Source organism: Mesoplodon bidens (assembly GCF_964165515.1).
Source record: "Mesoplodon bidens genome assembly, chromosome: 14".
Lineage (NCBI taxonomy): Eukaryota > Metazoa > Chordata > Mammalia > Artiodactyla > Ziphiidae > Mesoplodon > Mesoplodon bidens.
This window is the reverse complement of record NC_138170.1, coordinates 70,990,763-71,006,493: the sequence shown is the minus strand read 5'-3', so window position 1 is coordinate 71,006,493 and position 15,731 is coordinate 70,990,763. Positions and strand designations below refer to the sequence as shown.

Sequence of the window (15,731 nt, the reverse complement as noted above, 5' to 3'; positions counted from 1 at the left end):
CAGGGCACGAGCATCAGACCAGCTGAGCCCAGGTCTCTTGGCTACATGCCAGCTGCCAGGGAGCCGCCTCCACTCCACTCCCACAGGGACAAGGCCCAGTTCCCCATGCACCTTGGGGTTCTCCCCAGTAGAAAAGGGGTTCCAACGTCAAGCAACCAAACTCACCTATGTTCACTGCAGCGTCTACCTCCCCCATCAGACTGTGAGCTCCTTGAGGATGGAAACTGGTTTCGTCTTCATAGTCCAGGGCCTGGCACATAGTAGGTCCTCAGTAAACCTGTGTTAGACTGTGAGCTAAATTAAGAATAATACCTCTCCTCGTGTGCCTTTGGCTCTCCATGGTGACATAGCTAGCCATCACCCGATACCCCCTGCTCTTCCTGGTCATCCCCAGGCCACCCATTTCTCCCTCCTCAGGAGGACTTCAGCACCCCCGCTGACTGCCATGGAGCTCTTATCCAGCTTCTCACCATGGGCGCCTTGTGTCCCCACTGAGCTTCACTCTCCCCTGGGACGGGATGGTCTGGCTCATCTACTACCCCGGCTCCCCTGCAACTCCCACCCCCGACCCCAGCTCGCAGCCCTGTGCCCTGCACCTTGAAGGTACCTGACAAACGTGCTTTAGCTGGTTGACTGTGTACCTGGGAAATTCAGAGGAGGGCATCAGAATGGGTTGGAAGAACAGAGTGGCCATCGGGAAGAAGGGAATGCCTGATGACGTGCAAAAGGCGGGGGGCGACGGGGGCGGGTGCAGTGTGAGGATGTGGGCCCCGGTGTGGGGTGTGAGACCACTCACGGTTGATTCTGAGCAGCCTTTTGGAGTGTAGGAGACAAAACTGACTCTCTCGCTCCCTCTCATCAAATTCACCCATGGCACCCAGTCTCCTGTGGGATAAAGACCTCGGGAGGGTTTGTTTCTTTCACAGCCTGATAGGGCCTTGTCTCTCACACCGCATGCTGAAACACACATATACGTACACACATGTGCTTATATACATACATGCATGCGTACATACATGCTCATACACACATCACATGCTCACACATGCCATACGTTCCTGCCCACATACTTATACACACTACTCACTCAAATACACACGTACATCCGTGTGGTTCACACCTTGCCCCTCCAGCCCACCTGGTCCGCCCCTACTTAACTTTCCAGTGTTCCCTTAACCATCGCCAGCCCCGTGGAAGCCTCCATGGAGCACAGCCAGCCCCCTCCCCTGCTGCTCTTCTGCCCGGTGTTTGCTCCACTAAAACTTCTCACCCGGCATCACAGTGACTTAGTGTGTCCCCCGTTAAACAGTGAGCTCCCCAGGTCTCTGAACGTGTGCATTCACGTGTGTCCCTGGGGCCCCACCCAGTGACCAGCACACAGGAGACAACACCCGTTTGATGGATAAATGAGTGGGACAGACACAAGGTATCTGAAGTTCCCAGAGTCTGCCTCTGAAAGGGGATGTCCACGCCTAAGCCTCATTCAGCTGTGGACTTGGTCTCCTCCTCCAGGGCACCCCTAACCTCTCTAAAGCCCTCCCTGTTTTCTGCCCTGACCCCTGCACACTTAGAGCTCTCCGAGGTGCTGAACTTGGTTCTCTCACTTGGCCCCAACTATCTGTCCTGGCCTCTTGACTCTAGTCCCTGTAGCCAAGAACCAGCCCTGGCTTCCAAGAATCTACGCTCTGGTGGAGAAGAAACAGTGTCTCTAAATATAATATAGACAGAACACAGTTCACAGAGGCACAGAGCATTATGAGAGCACAGAGGGAGGGGGGTGCTCCCCACCCCCACCCCAGACATCAATTTCAACTCTGTCCCTGCTGCCAGACCCAGTCTCGTCCTCCCCTGATCCTGAGGACCAAGGCCCCTGTGGGCACCCGCCTCCCTGAGGGAGTTCTAACCAAGTTCTAGCCCCTAAAGGGGGTCACCTTCCCTCCAAAATCCTTGACCACTTGGCTGCTCCCAGCTCATCTGCCTTGGCCTCCCACCAGGCCCTTGTGAACCCCACCTTCAGCATCCTGACCTGAACCACCTGGATGCTTAATTCACTGCATGTCAGCCCTCCCCACTCCAGCGTGTCACCCTGGAGTCTAAGCTCCTTGCAGAGCTCTCTGCACACTGGTCTTGACCTCATTTCTCACCCAAGCTTCCTAAGCCCTGGCCTTTTCCCGAGATCTCTCTGACCCCCTCCCACCATGACATTTTCACCCTCTCCTGCTCAGAGTATTCCCGTCACCCCCTCAGCTTCCAACCTCAAAGTAGGAGAAGGAGCCAGGCAGAACCTTCTTTACTGGGGCAGGAAGGACTAACAGCTGCCAGTGTTGACCTAACCAGGCACTTCCCTCCAACTATAGCCTCAGGGTTTGCCCAGTGGCCTTCCTGCTCAGCCAAAGGTCTGCCCCCACTTCTGCAGTGACCACCCTCTGGCCAGGCTCCTCAAGGCTGGTGCTGGGGTCCTAACACTCTGCCCCCAGCCTCCCCCATCCCTCCCCAAACAAAATACCATTCCCTTTGCCTCCTACCCCAAGGTCACAAGGCAAGTGCTGTCAGTGAAGGTGGCCAGTTATTGGCTTACATGTGGGCAGGTCTTACCATCCAGGCAGCTGGGAACCTGGAAAGTTGAGAAGACCACCTCTCTCTGACCACTGCGTGTGAAGCCCCCTGTTCTGAAGAGTTGCCTTGAGGGCTCCAGGCTGCACCTCTGCTCAGCAGAGCTGGTGGGGTGGTCAGTCTTTCCCAGGAGGGCTTTTTAGGCTCTTCAAAGCCATTGGCACTGAACAGAATAGATAAATCCCTCCCCAAGGAGGATCTAATCAATGTAACCATGCTTTAGCAGCCATAGATGCCATATGAAGGGTGGGGTCATCATTGTTATTATTAACACTGGTGTCTCCTGAAGTTAGAAGGGGCTTGATTTTTGCATTCTTTCCGGCTGGTTCCACACAAGTGTGACATTTCAAATGGTTCTTTTGGATCATGTTTTGGGAAAGTTATTCTTACCACCCAGAACATGTCTGCATCTGGTCTGTAACACACCCTGAATTCCAATCAGAAAGGAACTTTTTGTGGAAAACATGGTGTCAGGTGTCCAGGGGGGAGGGGGGCGGTGGGGGCAGAGAAGAAAGCCCTCCAGGAGATCACAGCCTAGAAAGGAGACAGACAGACAGACATTCCTCTGAAATTAGGCAGCCAGGGATCTCTACTGCAATTGAGACACCAACAAAGTCTCGTGGGACCACAGGAGAGGTCTGTGATCCAGGAACTCGGTAAGAATTCTTATAGGATGGAATTTAAGCTGAGGCTTAGGGGATGGATGAGACCCTAAGAAAAAAGTGTTGGGGGAAAGTTGGCCAAAGGGGCAGAGAGAAACAACCAAAGTGAAGGAACAGGTTATAGAGGGCATGAACTTAGAGAAAGGGCTGAGGGGTGTGTGGGGACATGAATAGAAGTGAAGCTATAAACAAAGGTTACAAACAGGTCCTAGAAGGCTCTGGGAGCCACTGGGTAGGAGTTTAGGAATGAGGGATCAGGCATTCCTTGCCTGGGTGGGCCTGTAGATGAGGCAGTCATGGTGATTCTGTGGCTTGATCTAGGTCTCTGGGTCATGCTGCCCCCATGCCCAGGCTGGCAGCTGCCTCTGCTCAGTCCTTGACTCTAAGAGACAGAGGAAGAGAGGGGGATGTTTCTGTTAGCCTTAGGTGGGTTTCAAAAAAAATGAAGGGGAAAATTTTTAATGATTTTTATATCATCTTGGAGGGCATAAGAATGTTCCAACTGAAATGTAAACTTCATTCTGCCGAGCAAATGCTTAGTGAGCACCCGCTGGTAGGCAGCCCTGGGGCGGGGACAGTAGGAAGAGAAAGGACCTTTGGTGCTTGAGAAATAGGTCTGTCACCCAGCATTGGACGACATGGAAAAGGCAGGCTGGTGAGAGGTGGCAACTGTTCTTAGGGCTTTTGTTCCCTTTCAGGTAAATGGCAGAAACTTCCATTCGGACAGCAGGACAAGCAGAAGGTCGCCTTACTAAAATGCTAAGTCAGGCAAGAAGCCTGAGTCTTTCACGCTTCCCTGCTCTAGAGAACCCCGTTTCCTGGGAGGGTTTGCCCGCAGGTTGGTGGGACTGGGACTGGGCGACTTCCCAGTAGAAGGCCCATCCCTCCGACTCAGGCTGGGCGTGCAGCCCACGGGGGGCTTTATTCCATCTTACCAGGAAGCTGGAGCCCAGCTGGCTCTCAAGGCTGATTCTGAGCCCAGTACTTCTTTGGAAGCGGAGAAAGGGGAAGTGTGTATATCTGATGGGTGGGAGAGGGAAGAGGAGGAAAGGCAGCATCCGGCTTGGCAGCCTGGCCGCTCCCTGACCGGCTATGGCAGAAGCAGCAGGAGGCTCTGTTTGCGTAAAGCCATCATTTGTCCCCACGGTGTCGGCACATGTCAGGCTCCTGGTCCCGAATGAATTATCCTCTGGGTGTGCATGAGAGTCTTCGCTGTGCTCTCTCAGTATATTTCACAACTGCTCTGAGTTTATAATTTTTTCGGGTCCTTTATCAAATAGGTGTCATAAATACCAGTGGAGTCGGGTGCGTTTATCACCTAGCTGGGTTCTTACTTGAGCTCTGAAAAAAAATTATTTGGCCGCACAACCTTTCTCGGGGCTCTGATTTAATGGACTCTGCTGCAAAGTCACTGAAATTCGTTGCCTTTTAATATTTGACATTTCTTCCTCTTTATTACCACCTCAGACAGCCCTTCTGGTCCAGCTGGAACGAGCCCATTAGTCTCTTACAAATAACTTGTGTCGTTTGGTGAAAAATATGCAGAAGTTTGGCTGCAACTTCATCTCCAGTGTTGGTTCTGTTTGCGGCCTCATTCTCCTCTAAGCAAAGCATCCAGCCCCGGGCAGACCCTTCCTAGTGTCTCCTTTCCCTCTGATGCCACTTGCTGCTGGATCCACAGAGCTGGTTTACCCTAACCACATATAATGGAGTTTGAGACGGGGTGTTTAGAGATGTCTGTGTGAGGTTAAGAATTAGCCTCATAGCAGCACTCTTCACAAGAGCTCAAAGGGGGAAGCAACCCAGGTGCCCACTGACAAATGAATGGATAAGCAAAATGTGATCAATACATACAATGGAATAGTATTCAACGTTTAAAAGATGGAAATTTTCACATATGATACAACATGGATGAACCCTGAGGACATTAGGCTAAGTGAAATAAGCCAGTCACAAAAAGACAAATACTGTATGATTCCACTTATATGAGATACCTAGGGTAGTCGAGTTGAGAGACAGAAAGTAGAATGGTCATTGCCAGGTGGTGGGGAAAGAGGGGAATGGGAAGTTGTTCTTTAATGGGTACAGAGTTTCAATTTTGCAAGATGAAGAGTTCTAGAGATTGATTGCACAGCAGTGTAAACGTATTTAACACTACTGAACTTAAAAATGGTTAGGATGGTAATTTTACAACAACAACAAAAAGAATTAACTTCAAACTGCACCAGCAAGGGAGAGAATGACACAGAGGAAGTTCTCTGAGCACTTGAGTTCATCATCTGTTCATGCCTTTGATATCAGTTAGCTCTTGCAGCGTAACAAACAGTTCTAAGGTTTAGTGGCTTAAAACAACAACCACTTATTTAGATTATGCAGTTTGGGTTGGGCTCAGCTGATCTGGGTCAGGCTCAGCTGATATTGGTGGGGGTCTGGCTGGTGTAAGCGGCTCATCTGTGAGGGCTTACCTCTGCTCCACGTGGTCTCTCATCCTCCAACAGACTTGCCCAGGCATGATTATATGGTGGTGGTGTCAGGCGTCCCGAGAAAATGAGCAAAAGCTTCTTGAGGCTGTGGCTCAGACTCACAGTGTCCTTTCAACCATGTTTTAGGGTCCAAAACAAGTCATAGGGCCGGTCAAGATCCAAAGGGTGGGGCAAATAACTCCACACTTTGATGATGGGAGGGGCTGCAAAGAATTTTTGCAATTTACCGTACCAACTATATATATACTCCAGGACCTGCACTAATTGTTGAAGATAAAAAGAAAAAGAAAATAGTGCAGGAGACATCCATATAAATAAATAATTACATAGTATGCTCTAAATAAGTAAGCACAGGACGCCGAGGTGGGCGGAGGGCAAGGGGATCTGTCAGGAAAAGGGGAAAGAGGCAAAGAGGTCTGGGACAAAATAATACTTTAACTGGTGTTGCAAGATAAAATGGTAATTAGCCAGGAGAAGCAGGGAGGAAGAAAGATCTGGGCAGAGGGGCAGAGAGATGAGTGAAAGATGGAGGGGGACGTGCCTGGGGTGCAGTGAGGCTTCAGTGGGGAGTGAAGGGCCCACCGGGGAGGGGAGGGGCTGGGCGTTGTTGGGGGAGGCATCACAGAGGGCCTTGTTCCCACTACCCAGCCTTGCAAAGTTTATTTAAGCAGGGGCTGATGGGAACTTCCCTGGTGGTCCAGTGGTTAAGACTCTGCGCTCCCAGTGCAGGGGGTCCGGGTTCGATCCCTGGTCAGGTAGCTAGATCCCGCATGCCACAACTAAGACCAGGCACAGCCAGATAAATAAATATTAAAAAAAAAAAAAAAAAAAAAGCAGAGGTTGATGGTCAGGCTGATGTATGGAGAGAGCTTGGAGGGGAACAGGCCAGAAACAGGGAGGCGGCCTTAGAGGCGGCTGCAATGACTCAAGTGAGGGATGGCGGCGCTGGTGGAGAATCGATGCAGAGATTTCTACGTGGTAAAAGAGGCAGGACTGGGTGGGGAGGGGTCAGTGAGAAGCCTAGTAAACTGGTGGGTGTGAGCTTTCTGCCAGATGGTCTGAGTCAGGGGAGTTCCCCAAGGAGGGGCTAGGCAAAGGGCACAGGGCAGCCACTTGGGTGGGCAAGGCAAGGGTGTGGGGTCCCACTGAAAGCAGGGAAGACCAGAAAACAATTCCCTGATGCCAGCCAACAGGGAGGGACCTTGAGGTCAAGACTTCTCCTCCTTCACAAGCCCAAGGCAGCCAAATTCTGCAGGGTGCTGGGATGCGTGCGGCTGGAGTCCACTCTGAAGACGCAGCCCCTGCCAGGCTCTGCCCTGAGGCTTGCAGACTATCTAACCTGGGCACCGGCGTGGCTTGTCCAAAGGCTTCCCCAGGAACCCACAGGCCTCCAAGCCCCTCAGACATTAAGGAGTTGTCCTTGCCAATATGGGGTGGGCAGGAGGGCAGTTTGTGCCCAGAGCCAATACTGGTTTCCTCCCATGGATACTCGGTGGTAATGTCCCGAAATACCAGCTCTCCAGCTGGGCACTCAGGGGGCAACAGTAGGCACGTACCAGCTGATCAATACTTTGAATGTACTTGGGGCCCTGCTGTGAAAAGGAATCCCCTGGTGAGCCCTTTCATAAATTGAAAAATTCTTCTGAAACTGAGTAATCTTGCCGAGCTATTAAATCCAGATTTCCACAAAATGAGAGTAGAAAGAGCCTACAGTTATGATGACCTGGATCTCCAAGCACCACCTCTCAGATCCAGCCCAGAATTCCCAGGGCAGCAGGCGTTGAGGCTGGCTCTGGGGCCGCAGATATAATCATTGCTGGAACCTTCATTTGAAATAAAATCTTCCAAAACAATCAGAATGCTCTGGGCCCAGAAGGGGTGGCGTCCTGTGTGGCGCTGTGTTACCCCGGTCCCCTGAGCACGGTTAACTCAGGAGGCATGTGGGGCTGCATTCATCACTCAGTGCAGCCTGACAACTGGGGCCACCAGAGCAGGTGCCCGTGGGTGCTTGAGGGAATTGAGCACCAAAAGCTGGAGCAAGTTGCCCAGGGTCACCCAGCCAATTAGTGGCAAAGCTGGAACAAGAATCAGGAATTCCAGCCCAGAACTCTGTTTCCCCCCAAGGGATTTCACTCAAAAACATGACATCATCCATCTGGCTCATGGTTTGGGAATGAATTCAGTTGGTGGCTCTTTTTGGAGCTGATGTGTGAGCGCAGCAGTTCAGCCTTAACCCAGCCTGACCCTGCAGGCCCTTCCTGTGTGGGATCCACCCCGGCAATGTGCTACACGTCCCCACTGCCACCTCTCCCCAGGCATCCCACGGCCCTAACCCTAGGCCCACAACTCAACTCAACACCCCCTCCCTTCCCGATGTCCCCCCCAGAAGCCCGGACATGGTCCTCACACACCTCCCAACCCCGCCACGGTCCCTCCAGGACGGATGGCCATGGCATCCACAGCCTAAATACTTGTCTTTCTCTGTCCCTCCGTCACCGTTGTAGTTCAGGCCTTTGTCACGTCTCACTTGGATTGCAGAGTGATCACCATCATCAACAAAAACATGAAAATTACCACCGTTGAGTGTTTACTATGTGCTGGGCCCGCGGCTAACAGCTTACCGCGGGCTAGCTCCTTTAACCTTCACCAGAGCGGGAAACTGAGGCTTTGGGGATGCTGGGTTACTTTCCCAAGGTCACACAACTGATAGGAGGCAGAGATCAGGTTCTCCCTCAGGCCTGGCTCTGAGGCCCAGCTCTCCACAGGGTGCTTTCCTGCCCCCGATCCTGCCTCTGCCATAGCTGCCGGAGTCTACCCTTGTCACCCGCCTGCACAGAATCCCTGGTGACTCCCTGGTGCCCATAGCATTAAGCTCGAGCCCCCTCACAAGGCTCTTGGGATCTGACCCCTCCTGTCCACCCATCACATCTCTGTCTCTCCCCCAGCCCTTGAGTCTGTTCCCCCGTATCTACCCCACAGGTGCCCTCCACGCCCTCCACTGGTGCTTTGGGTCCTGCTGGTTTCCCTTGCTCCAGGCTCCACGGGGAGCCTTTAGAGACCCCAGCCAATGCCCCCGCAAGACACACACACCCCTGCATGTGCCCTGCAGCAACTCCAGCTCAGCCTGATGTGGGGTTGGTGGGGACAGTGATTCAGCATTGCCCGACCACCTCAGTCCCCCATGTGGGGTGTGCTCCAGGGCGCCCCCTTCCCACCATCTTCCTTGGTCTTCAGCAGAGCTGGAGCCCAGCATGTCCTCTTAAAGAAGGGCCTGGCTGACCTCAAAGCCCACAAGCCCTTGGCCATCCCCGGGCCTGAGCATCTGATCTTCACCCAGCGCTGGGAATAGAACGGGAGCCTCCATCCCCATTTTACGGACATAGAAACAGAGTCTCAGGAAGTACCAGGGCTTGTCCACAGTCATAGTGTCAGAGGAGGAGCTGGGCTCAGCAGGGCATCTTGGCAGGCACCCAATGCTGGCCCAAGAGGACAGAGATGACTGGTCAGGCTGGAGCAGGGCACACTGGAGGGTAATTCTGGGACACCAGCCAGGGTGCAGCAAGCACCCACTCGGAGGGCTTGAGGTGCTGGTGGGGGACTCAGAGGGTGGGACTCAGTTCTGCAGACCACCCTCTCCCATTCACCTGATGAACAGTCTAGGTCATTCTGGCCCAAGAATCTGGACCTCTGATGTCCGGCGACCAGCACTACAAAGGGCAGGCTCTGTCCATGGGCCCGTGGGGTGGGGGGACAGGCCGGCAGGGCGCGGCTGTTGGGAGCATTGCTCATCTGAAGGCCTTAACTTTGCAAGTGAAGGAGTTTATATAAACTGAGCAGGGCAGCTGTCAGGCTCTCCTCCTTCCCCATTCTGAGCCTTGATGTGGGTCTGGGAGAAGCTTCTGACATACCCAGGTTCGGAGCCCATGGACCTGGGGCATTCTCTGTGCTGGCCCCAGGTGGCCAAGCCACCAGGCAAAGGTAGGTGTGCATCAGGGTGGGAAGTCCCCTGAGGTCACTTCCTGGGGCCTCCTGGGGCTGCAAGCCAGGCTCCTCTGTGCTGAAGACCGAGGTGAAGGGTGGGGCTCCTGAGATGACCCAGGAAGTGGGAGGAGGTGCAGACTATCCCTGCCCCTTGCTTGCTTCCCCTCCTACACCCCCAACCCTGCATCTGTCCCGGAAGTGTGAAAGGGAAGTGCTCGTCAGGCCCCCACTCCACCCCTCCTTTCTCGGGGGTCCCTCCCCAAGAAGCTCGCCCCAGCCATGACTGTGAGTGTCTAACATAAGGGATGCTGTTTTTGCAGGTTTTGTGGTTTTTATTCCTTTGAACCATATCCAGCCCATCTTACATCACAATGCCATGCTTTACTTGGTATCAAATACATCAGCACTCATTGGCATTTGGAGAACTTGTTGCATAGTTAAATTACAGTTTTTAGTTGTTTGTGATGATGTATTCTCTCTGTTTCCGGTTGTCAGTATGGGAATCTTTTCTCCCAGACTTTCAATTTCTGGGTTTGGTTTTTGGGGTTTTTTTTTTTTTTTTCGTTTGTTTCGTTTTTCTGTATTTGTTTATTTGCTTTTGAAAGTCGTTATTCCTTTGGTTATGTAGCCCCTCCCAGTTGCTGCTTGTTTACGCATTATGTTTGTGACTTCTTTTGACTGTCAGTGTTGAGCCAGTCTTGCCAAGAAACAGTGTCAAGTATTCTCCTATTTCTCTACTTCTTGAAAAAAAATTTTAATTAAAAAAAAAAAAAAAAAACTCTTAATGGGAACCTGGCCCTGTCTGTCTTCTCTGTTCTGCAGAAATGTTGAAGGAATTGAACCAGCAGCGCAGAGCGAAAGCGTTTACAGACCTGAAAATTGTTGTTGAAGGCAGAGAGTTTGAAGTCCACCAAAATGTTCTAGCTTCCTGCAGCTTGTATTTCAAGGACCTGATTCAAAGGTTTGCCTTCCTTCCAGCTGTGGTCGGGTCTGTTCCTTTGTAGGACGCTTTTGTGTCGCTTTTCTCCTCCCCTCTCTTGCAGGTTCCTGAAGCGTGACTCCCTGTCACAGAGCCAGTAGCCATCTCTCCTCCTTCCCCTCCTCCCCCCCAGTGCCCTCTCACACACAGCCTCAGAGCAGCCACTTTCCCCGGCCCGTCCCACACAGTTTTGCTGGTCTCCAGGGGCCTCTGCCAGCAGTAGACAACACCCTGCCCCACCCCGCGAGGATCCTGCTTTCTCAGTGGCTCACAAGCCCTCCCTGAGATTAGGAGGACTGCAGACTCCACTTTAAGGGACCACTTGCACGCTGCCCCCACTGGGCCAGCATGTGTCCCCAGCACCATCGTCACTGCTGTCGATAGTGAACTTAATGCCAGGAAAGCACATCGACCAGACCATCCCCCACCGAGGAGCACGAGGCACCCAAGGGGTCGCTTTTCCCCAGCCAGAGTCGGGGAGAATTGACTCGTAGCTAAAGCCTCATTCACGCTGCATGTCTTGATACTTGTACTCGGAGCCTCAAACCAGCGCGATCTGAGCACAGACCAGGTGTGTTCTAAACACGGTCTCTCTCAGCCGTCGCCCCCCTCCCCTTCTGCCCTCTGCCCTGCCTATTTCTACCTGAATGAGTCTTAATGGTGCATGAGCATCCTTTTTTTTTTTTTCCATTATGTTGATTTTTTAATTTGTCTGCTTCATACCCTTGCAAAGACGTTAGGGGCCACCTTCTAGCGCCTTAGTGAGGGAGAGCAGCCGAGGGGGCCGGCCCAGGGTAACGCTCCTGTTTCTCTCACCCATCAACAGATTAATGCCGCTGCTCATTTTGCCTTGCAGCCTCTCCGGGGCAGACGCTGAGCCGGGACTGTGCTCAGAGTGGGAGGACAGGACCTCTGCTTGCTTCCCAATGCTGTGTTTGGACTTGCCAACTAACCCCAGAGTGACTGTGTTTTGTTTCAGGATGGCACACTGGCTGGCATCTCCTTTCCAATCTGTTGTGTCCTTTCACTTAGAGCTGAGCTGCCCGGCGTGCGAGCCCCGCCGAGCCGCGCTGGCCCCAGCCACGCAGGAAGGGGCAGGCTCTTTGTGACTTCCAGTCTCACGGACAGCTCGGGTCTCCCAGCCCCAGTGCTTGGGTTCTCTCTGTCCGAGCACAGGGGTCAGGGGCATGAGCTCTGGGGTGAAGGGGCACGGCCAGTGGCTTCTTCAGGCCAAGGGAGGGCTTTGTGCTGCCACTCTTGGCAAATTCTCAACCGACGGTGACCAGCAACTGGCCACTGGATTGCAGATGTGGCATCTTAGGCCTTGGTCCCTGATCCAGATCAGTTGGAGAGCACAGAGGTGGCAGGATGCAGGGACTGGCTGGTACTGAGCGATGGCCCGGCCCTGGGCTAGAAAGATGTGGGCAAGAGGGCACAGGAGCTCTTTGACTGGCTTCAGAGACCTAACATGTAAACCAAAGCCTTGCACACAACAGAGGAGAAATACCACTAGCTGGGAACCCAAAGTAGTGAGCGTTTCTTGGACAGACCAAAAAGAAGGAGGAAGAGCATTCCAGGCAAAGGATGGGTTGTGGGGAATGTTCTGGAATGCAAGGAATATTCTGGAATGTTTTAGAATATTCCAGGCAGGGATGGGTTGCCTGGAATAAAAAATTGAGGACAGAGAGAGTCATGAGCAGTGGGGATGGGGAGATGGCCTTCTCAGAGGTAGGTTGAGCTAGGTTGGGATGGGCAGACAGGCCCTGACCTCCAGGCTAGGGCCCTGGGCTCAGTCTGAGGGTGTGGAGGCCATCAGGGTAAGTGGAGTGGGGGTGCCCACCTTCAGGTAGGAGAACTGCAGGATGTGCCTCAGTAACCCTAACGAGAAAAGATGGGTGCAGGGGCTGAGAGGCAGTCGCCGGAGGAGAGAGGGCAGCCTCTTGGGAGCTGGGAGACCTGGGTTCTACATCTGACTCTGCCACTCATCCTATGACCCCAGGCAAGTCACGTCCTCTCCCTCAGGCCTCGGGTTTTCTCATCTGTAATAGAGGAGGTTGGTTCAAATGATGTCCAGGTTTCCTTCCTGCTCTGACATCCCAGGTTGACAGTGAGGAGATGGGCAGGGCTTCCCAAGTGCAAGCACGGGGACATGAGAAGGGCGAAGTCACAGACAGGCAGGTCCATGGACCAAGGTCAGGGGAGAGCTAGGGGGAGGTGATGCATTGAGCGTTTGGCATGTCGTGTTTTAGCAGCCTGAAGATACCCAAGTAGAGACACCTGGTAGGCAGCCAGACGGATGGATCCGAACCCAGAGAGGTCTGAGGTCTGCAGAGACAGGGCTGTGTCTTCAGCGTACAGGAGGGTCACTCAGCGGGAGAGGTGGCCATAGCAGAGCCCCAAGGTGCCCCTTCAGTTCAAAATCACAAGCTTAATTTGCAGCCAATTTAAATTTTACTTCTCTCGTGCTAACCATGAGCACACGTCACCATCTCTGCCGATAGCTGCAAACAGATTCCTTCCATGGGGAGGAAAGCAGACTCTCTTCCGGAAGGTGATTTCCATTCCAGCCGTGTAAAATCCTCAAGAATTTCACATTCTTAGTGATCGGGGAGCAGCTGATGTTGCACGTCATTTCAGTCTCCTCGAGACTGTGGAAGCTCCAAACCTGTGACCCTGGAGACTTAATGTGCGGTGGCCCAAATGGCCCAGCAGGGGAGATGGGGCCCTGCCCGCCGAGCCCCAGGCAGGGTCTACCCTCTCAGGCAGCTGCACTAACACAAGCAGAGGGTGTGGGGACGATCTGTGGTACATGACACGCTGGTCCTTACCTTCGTGAGGGCCTAGGTGAGCACTGTCAGAGGTGGGGGGCCCAACCTCTGCCGTCCTGGGACCCCCAGGTCTCAAGGCTCCGACTGGACTCCCTCCCACATCTAGCCTGGGGCGGGTGATGCACTCACCGCTTTGGCCCCTTTGAGGACCCTGTCCCAGCCCCAGCCCCAGCCCCAGTGTGGATGGCCTCACCTGGAGCCACAGGCCAGACGTAGGGAGCCCAGTCATTCCCTACTCTTCTCCCAGCAAACAAGCAGGAGCCCCTCCCAGGTACAGGTCTTGTGAGAATCACTGGATGAGGTGGGTCTCTGCCCTCAGGGAGCCCATGGTCTGGTGGGGGAGAAAGTGAAAAGCAGTGTGACTGGGAGAGCAGGATGAGGGTAGCAGTGGAGGTTTGGAGCTCCCAGGCCGAGTGCCTGACTCCACAGCGGGAGGGGCATTCAGGGACGGTCCCTGGGAAGAGGTGGCATCTGGCTTGGATTTTGAACCCAGAGGGGAATTGGCCAGGCAGGTGAGGGCAGGGCCTCAGGACAGCAGGGGGTGAAGGCAGCGGGATTGACCTGGTGTCCCTGCAACGCCAAGTGCGAGGTGAATACAGAGGGAATGAGGCGGCGTGGGAGGGTGGAGTCGGGTCATGGGGCTCTGTTTTAAGCCTGGGGTGTCATGGTCAGACTTGCAATTCGTAAGGATGACACTTGGACCGTGAGCGGGAGAGCCGGGTCTCAGAGTGCCCTCTGGACCAGCCTCTGATTCCCCTTCGGCCCATCAGCGCCCCATCAGCACCCCCACCCCACCAGCCCCGTGGCCGTGCAGACTTCCTGCCCAGAGCCCCATTCTCCAGGCTCCAGGCCAACATCCACTGTGTCCACCTGTTCCTCCTTCACCTGTGCTCATACTTTTGCTGAGGCTGCAACAGCTTCTTGCCCTTCGTCTTCCCTTATTTAGTTTCAAACTCGTCTTCTTCCTCTGACAAGGTCAAGACCCAGACCACAGGGAGACTTGCTGAGATGTCTAATGTCATCCTGCAAACCCTCCCACTGACCCTTAGGGGCAGGTGCCGTTAGTACCCCCATTCTACAGGGAAAGGGCTGGAGGCAAGAGAATTGTAGGTAAACAGTAGATCTGGGATTTGAACTGAGGTCTGACTCCAAAGCTCATGCTCTTACCGTCATCCATTTGCTAACCCAGGGAAGAACAAAACTGCACTTTTTGTTTGTGCACTAAGTTTGTAAGGAAGGGAAATAAAATCTCAGTGTTGACAGTGTAGACAGATATGCAAGGAAAAGGGACGCAGAGTGTGTGTGTGTACTCATGCACATGTGTGTATCTATTAGAAACACTTGTAAACTGGCCACAGGATCTGCCCAAGAGAAGACACAATCCCCCCGCCCCGAGACAGGCACCTAAGTGGCAGGACCTCTCCCTCACACCCAGGAGGGGCCGGGTCCTCTGGAGTGAGGGCTGGAAGGGGCTCGAGGAGGCCAGGAGAAGAGCTCACGAGGCCATGGGGAAGCTCAAAGCAAAGCCCAGGCTGAGACAGCTGGGCTGCCCCATCATCCATCTGTTGCCCCATCTGAGTCCCTATGAATCAGGTGAAAACCCAGCAGGAAAAGGAGCTGCAGCTCTGTCTTTGGATAATGTGAAGGCTAGTGCTGCGTAACAACCAGGCCTCACCTGCATCCAGGCTGGAGGGGGAACCCGAGGAGGACTGAGTGGAGGAGAAGACTGTGGGCTGAGCCTCCTTCCAGGTTTCAGGAAGGAAGGAGGATAGGTTTGAGCAGACTAGACCTAGTGGGGTCCTGGGGATGCAGCCCCCAAGTCACAAGAGTCACTTCTCAACCCCAGCAAGCAGGACCTAGGTCTGCCCTGGACTTTCTCTTTGGGCTCATGGAAGAGAAGTCCCTTCACTTGTCCCCCAGGAGCCAAGGAGCTCTGGGGGATGGTTGGTGCCACCAGGGGCACTGGCTGCCCTCACTGGCTGGGTGGGCTGCAGGCCCCATCAGAGGGGACAGGACCACCGCCGTCCCTGCCGAGAGTGTGAGAGGAAATGTCCAGCCCCAGAGGAGCACTGCCCCCTAGTCCCACCAGATGGGACAGAGACCTGGCATTACACCTTCCAGCGGAAACCTTCATCTCGCTAAGCCTGTTGGAGCCACCGACGTGTTTGAACTATATCCTCTTTTC

At 53.7% G+C, this 15,731-nt stretch overlaps 1 protein-coding gene across 2 annotated transcripts in view; it reads left to right on the top strand.

The window, feature by feature from the left end:
- KLHL29 (kelch like family member 29) overlaps window positions 1-15,731 on the top strand; it is a 311,757-nt gene that overhangs the window by 276,413 nt on the left and 19,613 nt on the right. For both annotated transcript variants that reach the window (XM_081253965.1, XM_081253966.1), the window contains one exon: window positions 10,562-10,700. In XM_081253965.1, coding sequence (XP_081110091.1) covers window positions 10,562-10,700 — 139 coding nt within the window. The remainder of the gene's footprint in view (window positions 1-10,561; window positions 10,701-15,731) is intronic.